Source organism: Cavia porcellus, unplaced genomic scaffold (genome assembly GCF_034190915.1).
Source record: "Cavia porcellus strain 051 isolate PalLab524CR breed Dunkin Hartley unplaced genomic scaffold, mCavPor4.1 scaffold_30, whole genome shotgun sequence".
NCBI lineage: Eukaryota > Metazoa > Chordata > Mammalia > Rodentia > Caviidae > Cavia > Cavia porcellus.
In genome coordinates, this window is record NW_026947513.1 from 45,385,242 (window position 1) to 45,394,437 (window position 9,196).

Below are 9,196 nucleotides of genomic sequence, written 5' to 3' on the forward strand. Positions count from 1 at the left end.
ACTTGATTTTTATTATGATTTTTAAGTAGATATATTTATAAAGCCAAGTATTAAAACTCATTTTATAGGTATATCGTCTGAAAATGAAAATTATAATTTTTCTTGGACTCCTGGGAGCTACTTTGTCAGCCCCGGTAAGTGATTTCATAGCACTCTTGGTTTTACCTTGTAAACCTAGAGGGATCCCTTCTTTAACCACCTCCGCTCTCTCTTGTTTTGTGTTTTTAGGTTATCCCACGGCACCTTATGTCTGCTAGCAACAGCCATGAGGTTAGTGTAAAGAATTAAAATAACTTCTTCCATTTCCGTGAGGAAATCCCAGTGAGAGGACATAAAAATTAGTCTTTGATATAACCTGCACCCTATCTACTAGCTTTTATACATATCTAAACAAATTCCCAACTTTATGTCTGCTATGTATTCCAGGTTCCTTCTAAAGTTTTGTTTATTCCCCTTGTCTGACTGCAAATTCTTCAAAGGCAGCTACAACATCTCCTACACACTGTGTCCCAAAACACCCAAAATGGGGGCTTACAGCTGCATAAAAGCATAAAACAGTATCTGAACTGCGCAATGGGCTAACTGTGCAGTTTCATACACGGTGGGAGTGATGTTGTCAAAGCCCAGCTCCGCTTTGAATCTTAACTTGTCTGTAACGGAATGTAAGCCAGTGGGGGAAATGTCTCACTTTTACAGGAAACTCACATGAGCGCTGACTTTTGCTGTACCTAGAGTAAATATTGTTTTAATCACCTTAGTGCACCTAGTAATCTTGGTTTCATATTGTTTCTCTTTTTCTAGTTACTTCTGAACCTTAATAATGGTCAGCTTCTGCCGCTGCGGGTTCAGGTATCTACCTCGAAAGTCAATTTAAGGAGAATATTTGTTCTCTGCTCCTCTCAGTGGTGCTTGGTGTAAGAACAGAGAAGTCTCCTGATTCCACTTCCGAAATCTCAATTTTAACAATTAGGAATTCACCCTGTGTTCCAATTCATCCCGTATGTTCTAACCACAATTTATTTGAAAATCAAAGTAAAACCTGTAATCCAATTAACGTTCATCTGTGGAGAACTTGGTATACGTTGTGTACTAATTACCACAACTATGAGAAAAATTAGCTGTTTTACACAAAATCCTATCCTAGCAGTGAAAAGAGACAAAAACAAGACTTGCAACTGATCTGGTGACTTTCAACAATTGTGCTCCTTTATTTAACCCCTCTGTGCCCCTTATCTCTCAGGACCCCCAAGAACTTAGCACTGTGTGGCTTATGATTTACAATGCTGTCTTTTCCCTAATGTTGCTCTAAAAATATAGAAACTGTTTAGGAATTTCACCTTTCTTACTACGGTCTGAGTTTACATTCTTTTTTATATGAAAGCGGAGTGCTTTCTTTTGTGTGCTCCCAGGGTCCGCTTGCTCCCTGGATCCCTTCCTTCTCTGGCCTCCCGCTGCAGCAGCAGGCTCCGATTCCAGGGCAGCCGCAGATCTCACTGCCAGCTCTGAACCCCTTAGCTGGACTGCTCCCAAATGAGCTGCCTTTCCCAAGACAAGTCGGGTTTGCCCAAGGAGCCCAGACTGGCCAGCTGGACGCCGCACAGCTTCAGACACCGTCACAAGCCACACAAGGCCCTAATCCTGTAAGTCACGCCTCTTCACCTTACTATCCTAAGATAGAAGCACACACTGGATGTGAAAATGAATGCGAATCAGCTAGGACAGTATCCTAGTTAAAAATGTTTTTTAGCTCATTTATGTTTGTACCATCGTTGAAAGTATTCGCTTACATTCTCTGGTTGTTAACATGAAAGACAACTTTCAAATCAGGTACTCTACAATACAGCCAGAAACAGTATTAAACACAATAACTATAAAATTGCTATCTAAAAAAGAAAAGAGAAATTGTATTAACAATAGTTCATATGGCAGATCAGCTTTGCTATGGATCACTGCTAATTCAGGTTCACTGGCTGGCTCTGAAAAGCAGTCCAGGGATTTCTAACAATAAAGGCAAGTATAACTTTTTGCCTTCTTCTTCTTCTTGTGCAGGTGATGCCCTATGTGTATCCCTTCAAACCACCTCAAGAACAAGCACAGGTAGTGAGCAGAATACCATTGCAAATCAATAGAAGTGCTACTTAATCACTCTTAGATGTTTTCTTTCATTCTCTAGCATTCCATTCACAAGGCTGTAAACACCTGCACAGTGGTGTCCGGACTGGCATTGGTTTACTGGTGCCAGGGTTATTTAGCTCCTTCAGAAAAGGAAGCTAAAAGTCTCCAGGACCCTTGGATTCCCAGGACATTGCTATGTTCAGAGAAAAGGAGCTCACTAAGTCGAGATCAGATTCTCTCTGCATCTAAGACGCTGGCGTTTGGGGACAACTCAAAAGCAATACTGTGGACTGACCTTGCAGAGGCCCAAATTTTGTTTTGGAGGGCAATACATTTGTATTACTAACTCTCCTACAGCAGGGCTATAAAAGTGTATGCTATATCAATTAGACTGACAATATATGATATGATATAATATAGGAAAGTTTATCTGGAAATGAGAAAATTCCGCTAAAAGTATTTTCAGATTCTTGTATGCAGTGTTTCTATTTGATGCCATATTATAATTAAATGACAATGATTTCCCTTAAATAAGAGAATCTTTTAAAAATGAATGTAAACTAGTAAAATCATTGTATTAATATGGAAAATTTTATCAATGTTAGAATAATTAATTTATATCATCTTGGGTTCAAAGATGCTATGCTATACACACTTTATATTATCTACTGACAAAGTATTAAGATTGCATAAAAAGTTGTACCACTTTACTCTTCTGTAATTAGAATTATGTAGAAATTTTATCTTACCTGATTACAAAGCAAAACCTATCTCTAGAGATTATCTCATCCTACCTCATAAACATTTAGAATTAAATCTATAATGTACAGAATTACTTCATTTTAAGTATCAGGAAGTTTAGTATTAATGGGGTTAAATTCTGAATCCCAATATACCTACATGGTTGAGTTCATCGGCCTTTCATTAACCACTGGAACAGTATTTCTGCGCCCTGAGTTTACCACAATTCACTGACGATAAATTGGAAAATTACAAGTTAGGCCTGAATTCTAAAGTAGAATATTAGATCAAACACCCACAGTTAGATGACAAATGAAAAGGCTCAGCTGATGAGTTTGATTCTTAGTCAGTAGTAACAATGCCTGTACAAAATACAGATTAGAAGATTTTAAAAATGGCATATGCAGATCTAACGGAATCTCTTGTCTATCCCTCTGTTTGTGAATAGGTGTACTACCCTGTTTACATGCTCCTACCCTGGGAACAATATCAGCAGACAGCCACACAGTCGCCCCAACAAACAGGGCCACCGCTATTTGAGGAGCAGGTACTCCAAATATTTGATTTGAATTGTGTGTGTGTGTGTGTGTGTGTGTGTGTGTGTGTGCACGCACGCACTCCTCAGAGGTTGTTCTGTGTGACAAGCAAATACTCTACTAGGGAGCTGCGCCTCCAGTCCTATGTGACAGATTTTGCCTGAGAATAGGATAAATTCCCAAAAGAAATTGTTACTGACTATTTAGAGGGGAGGAAATGCATATAATTAGCGCAAATACTCAGCAACTTGGCGTGGTAGGCATAAGACGCAGAGTGCTTCTTATTATAATAACTTATGTAGAATAGATGATAATTGTTCAAGCCCATATTTTAAACAAATGAAGTCAATGAATGAACTCTAAGAAAATCAGAAGTTAAAAGATCATTTATCATAATGAAGTTTTCTCACATTTAAAATCTACTAGCATCTATCTTTATTATAACACAAATTAATTCACATGATTAAATTTTCAGAAATACTGTGCAATTTCATGTGGTTTGTTTTAGTTAGAATGAAACTTCTTTATTAATAATCACTTTTAAACCTGTCAAAGCAATTGATTTAAAACTGATGCTTTAAATAATGGATTACACTAACCCAAATTATGCTATGTTACTTTAGAAAAAAAAAAGAATTTTACTCTAGAAGTGATTTAGCATTCAAAGGATTCTTGTAAGTTAATAATTTTATCAACTGAAACATGAAGTTTAAAAATACACTTAATATATGTATATGTTTGTGTATTTAAGTAACATTTTACTACAGATTCATGATAAAAGTCAACAAGGTAAACCTAACGAATTTTTCAAAAACCTGACAGATACCATTTGATGCTCAATATGGATACATTACACAGCCAGAAGAAACTGTGAGTACATGCATGATTCTCCTCTTTGCAAAATCCCTTGAAACTACTTGCTTAATTGCCGTTATGGCAATATGCGGTCATGTTTATGTCAATATGTCTTTCAGCCAAAGTTCATCAGCAACAGTCCAATTGAACAAAGCTGGATTTGTCCACACATTACAGTGAGGAGACCACATGTGGGGGTCCATGGGTGTCTTCCCAGGAAGCTCTTAGGAGGATTTCTCAGGCTTTGGGCTGTTAGGTGGAATGGTCGTGTGCTCAGGGTGGATGTGCTCAGAGGTGGGGTAGTCCAGTGGTGGATTATCTTAAGGATTCTCCTGTAGAAGGCAAGGATAACAGAGCAAGGCGAAAGCCTTGGCCAACGAAGAAGCAGCAGTCCTGGCTCCTGGCGTAGCCACGGTCTGAGGACACTGGCTCTTTTTGCAGCTTGCACGGTGATTGCTGTAGGCAAGACTGTGACGTTGCTTTGTTTTCCTAATGCTGTTGTGTGAGGACACAGCTGTCCTTGAGGTTGGGGTTCTGTGCGACTGTTTATGCTCAACAGGACACAGTGCCTAGCGGGGAGTACTCAAAAGCAGACTTTGCCGAACCGAGGCAGCCCTGGGTGTCCAGCTGTCTCTCAAATCAGGACTTGCTTTTTCTCAAATCTAAACTGCCTTTGGCTTTCAAGAAAACTACTGAAGAAGTTAGGAACTGTTTGGCTGCTGTGCTATATCGCGTTATCACAAACATACCATTTTAAACCTTCTGTTTCCCAGGGTGTACCAGGAGGACAGCAGCAATTTATCCTTGAGCCGCTGCTGGGCACGGCGCCTGAAACTGTGCTGATGGTAAGGTTACTCAGGACACCTCACTGGCAGCTGGAGAGGCACAGCCGACACACTGGGCCGCCTTCACTAATGCTGCTTTTCGTATAAATGTCATTTTGATTCCATGAACAATTGCTGTTTGCTCCTTTAGTGATCATTGTTAGTCAAGGTTTTAGTCAAGATTTACTCAGTTCCTCAATTATTTATTGAGGATGTCAGATATTATCTACACAGCCTTCTTTAATAGCAAATATTTAGAGATAATTATATTGGTGGAATAAATTCATAAACCATTAAAAATAGGTTATGATCCAGAAAACAAAGGTACTTTCTGTGTATGATGCTTGCTTGCATCTCAATCTCGCTACTTTATATTCTTCCCAAATTTGACCTGTTTGAGCCTATCACCATTTCATTTACATTCTAACTCTTTATAGCCGGGAGGAGAAGTGATACCATTTTTACAAAAAGAAGTGGTGAACTTCAGGCATGACAAGGCAGAAGTGCTTCGGCATTCGACCTCCCCGAAACCCAGCACGGCCACTGTGTTCACCTCTGGGGTAGACACCACCACTGCCTCGATGCTTGCAGAACAAAAGGTAGAGTCATGAGGGCGTTTTCCTGTAAGAAACTGTTCCCTAGTGCAAATGGAAATAATAATCCAACTAAGGATATAATCAAATGCATTATCTCAGACCTTCACAAAGTGGACAACAACTACTTTTGATAATCAATTAATCAGAATATTACTCAGTTTTAATTTAATTAGAACTTCTTATGAGTGTCTTTTTCTCTCTAGGCCAAGACTGACAGCCTGAGAGAACCATAAGATGATGTCCTAACCATAAAGAGTTTTTGGTATGTATTTGCCAAAAGTCATGTATTAAATGCCCTGAAAAGTCCTAAAAGAAAAATTGGCCTATGCTACTAATCAATAATTATTACCAAAATGATTATGAAGAATCAAAACAGTATTTATATCTACCTGAAAATGATTATTATAAGACTTTAACAATTTTTAATATAAAAATTAACTTTTGAGAATCATGTTTGATGTCAGCACTAACAACAGAAATACTAATTATATTAGGTGTGTATAAAAGACATTCAAGGGTAGCGCCTGCTGGCAAGCATGCGGTTATGAGTTTAATTCCTGATGCCAAAGGCAAAAAAAAAAAAAGACATGCAATATTCCTTGCATAATCAGTTCTCCCAAACCATCATTCCCCTTTGCAAGCTGAACAATGCAATAATCCCACACATCTGTGTTAATTTGAAAATCAAAAATTATTAATGGCTTTTAGGGCATAATTAATTACCTATCTAAATGTGCTTGGTTGGGTGTTGAAGTCACAGTTTGGTAGAACAGGCCCGCAATGGCACTAGAAAGTAGAAATACATGTTAAAAAGCAAACAGTGTGGCCTGAGGGGAACCTGGGAAGGAAAGCTTCTTGAACCTTTTCCTTGCTGTGCATGAGTTTCTGGTAACCCTCTTTCTATAAAAAAGAATGCTCCGAATTCCCCCAGTAACACTGGTCTAACAAGGAACAGCTGGGAGTGACCAGCACAAGGAGCTCTTCTGAAAAACCTCCCTAATGCTATCGTGCAAGGCAAGCCAGTCCAGGCTCAATCAGAAATCAGAAGTAGAGGCGAAAGGATTTTTTCACAGCGTGGCTTTTACTCCATGTAAGACAGCAGTGAAAGCAAACTTCCTATTTCTTTAATACATACTTTATAACATAGCTAGGAACATATTTCCACAAATCAGTCTAATGGTACTGAAATGCTTTGTGTTTTCTTTTTTCAGAAAAAAGATGTGCGGTGCCTTGGATATCATCTCAGACTATTAATGCTAATATCAATGCTTTGAAATCTACAACACATCTTCACTCTTCTCCTGAATTTACCCTTATAATATTGTACTCTTTAAATGTGTCATAGAAAAATAATACAACCATGTAGTAATAGTTCTTGTTTCCACAAAACTATATTTCTTTTTAAATATTCTATCACTGTGTAATCTGGAATATAGCAACACTAAGCACAAAGCTAATGCCATTTAATTCAGTTGGATAATCGTATTCATAAAGGATGCTTCCACAATAATTGTATCACCCATGAGAATAAAGACACACTGTTCATGGATTCATGACCCATGTAGTGATTGCCACTGATGTACTAAAATATGTTCCAGCTGTCACACATCATCATCTCAGGAGGGTGTTTCCCAGCCCCACTCACTTAGCTTCCTTCTGCTGGATTCCCACGAAACCAAACTTACTCATTGACAGAAATTTTGTTCAGTAGGATAAAGCTTAACAAAGAGATGGTTATTCTCATGCCAAAGAATCAATACTGAGAAAGATGGGTGCTCATTTGGCCTGGCAGAATCCTAGAGAGAATAGAACATAGATGAATTTCATCAGATTTGGCCCTAAAACTTTAAGAAGCCACCTAACTTGAATTTTGATTTTCTTGGATATGAATGAGAAACAATAATACTTAATCTTTAGGAATTCTCAAACGACTGCTTGTAGTAGTGATCTGGCCTATACAAAGTACACACAGAAGGTTAATTTTTCTCTCTCAAATACTTTTATTTTCTCAGCAATAGACTTTTAGCGAAATTCTGAAAAAAACAAGAAAATTGTCATTCCACTTTACATATTTGCAAATGTGTGTTACTGTGCATGTGTGGGCATAAAAGGAGAAATGAATGAATGAATAATGAACGAATGAATATGTATCAGATGGCCCTAATAAAATTTGGTGAGTATTCTAATATTCAAAGTGGAACACAATTCCAAAAATCTTACCTTTTCGAGCATTTAATAGTGTTAACACGTACAATCTGCTGCTCACCCCTGTGGAAGAGTAACCCAATAATCATCTTGCATACTTTCATTTTAGTTTTTACCCTTTTCTCTAAACCAGTGTGTTGAATAAATGCAGGTCTGAGTCACTGACTCATCTCTTAACATGGAACATGAGGATTCAAACACCAAGATGCACGATTTTTTAAGCCTGGCTATTCAGCAGTTAAGAATATTGCATCTCAAAATCCCAAGCATTCATGCAGTCATGTTTAAAATTATGAGGTAATGCAAATCAAATACTTAGAATACACCCAGAAACAGAGCGATTACTCAAGCTTTTCCTTTACGGAGGAGGAGGAAGGAACTAAAGAGTAGACACTGAGGGACGATGAGAACAACTCAGCCTTTCTATTCAAGACTAGAAAATTGGGAAAACTGCAAAGTCAAGCCTCAAGCTGTAATGAGCCCTAGAGTTTGGCAATACGAGGGGATTCAGCAATGAATAACATGAAAACAGGGTGTAATGTACTCGTACATGATATATTTTGGTTCCTCTTTTATTCCCAATCCTCTCTTCTCTAATTACACAGCTTTGTTTCCATTTTACCATTTTTTCCTTTCCTCTCTTCCTTTCTCTTTTCCCCTTTCCCCTACACTAGCTATTTCCTTTTGAAAAGTTTCTTCCATTTTTACAGTATCTACTGTGCATTTTGGCCCTCATTTACTATTTCAGTTTCTCACACCAGGGAGAGACAATGTGATGTTTACACATGTGAGTCTGATTTATTTCACTTAAAAGTATCACCTTAAGTTGCAGCCATTTACTTTGAAATGTCTCAAATTTATCCTTCTTAATATCAGGGTACTGCTCTGTTGTGTAAAAAAAAAAATCCCACGTTTTCTCTATCTGTTCTTCAGTTGATGGGCATTTGGTGTGTTTTCAAGATTTAGCTGTGCTACTATAAACACGGTGCACATATATCATATGTGGTATGATGTTTCCAGTTCTTCTGGGAAAATACCTAGAAGAGGAATAGCTGGGTAAAATAGGACCTCTAATTCCTTTTTTGAGGAATCTCCATACTGATTTCCACAGCTATTTTATTATATGTGATAGTATACACAAAACTTTTTATGAACAGCGAGATAATATAGTAACCATTGTTCATTTTCTGTTAGTTGGTTCTGAACACCCTGTCATACTTTCATTCTCTTGAATGGTTTTACACTGTCTTGCTATGTTTGATACTATAGTGTATGAATGTATACTCAAATATGTCAAGGAAAGAGACACTATGGTAGCTACTGT

The 9,196-nt window shown here is 37.8% G+C and overlaps 1 protein-coding gene across 1 annotated transcript; it reads left to right on the top strand.

Moving 5' to 3' along the window:
• The first annotated feature begins 233 nt into the window (after positions 1 to 233).
• Positions 234 to 5,929, top strand: Odam (odontogenic, ameloblast associated). Its single transcript, XM_063240469.1, has 9 exons — positions 234 to 270; positions 802 to 849; positions 1,410 to 1,640; positions 2,050 to 2,097; positions 3,305 to 3,403; positions 4,215 to 4,262; positions 5,021 to 5,092; positions 5,509 to 5,670; positions 5,871 to 5,929. Exons 1-9 carry the CDS (start codon positions 247 to 249, stop codon positions 5,898 to 5,900), a joined length of 762 nt encoding a protein of 253 aa, XP_063096539.1. The 5' UTR covers positions 234 to 246; the 3' UTR covers positions 5,901 to 5,929.
• The last annotated feature ends 3,267 nt before the right edge of the window (positions 5,930 to 9,196 follow it).

Bases quoted from the DNA above. Each gene is read 5' to 3' on its own strand.
- Odam (XM_063240469.1), top strand. From the start codon at position 247: ATGTCTGCTAGCAACAGCCATGAG. The intron at 850-1,409 runs GTATCTACCTCG...GTGTGCTCCCAG, and splicing joins TTCTGCCGCTGCGGGTTCAG to GGTCCGCTTGCTCCCTGGAT. The intron at 4,263-5,020 runs GTGAGTACATGC...TCTGTTTCCCAG, and splicing joins TTACACAGCCAGAAGAAACT to GGTGTACCAGGAGGACAGCA.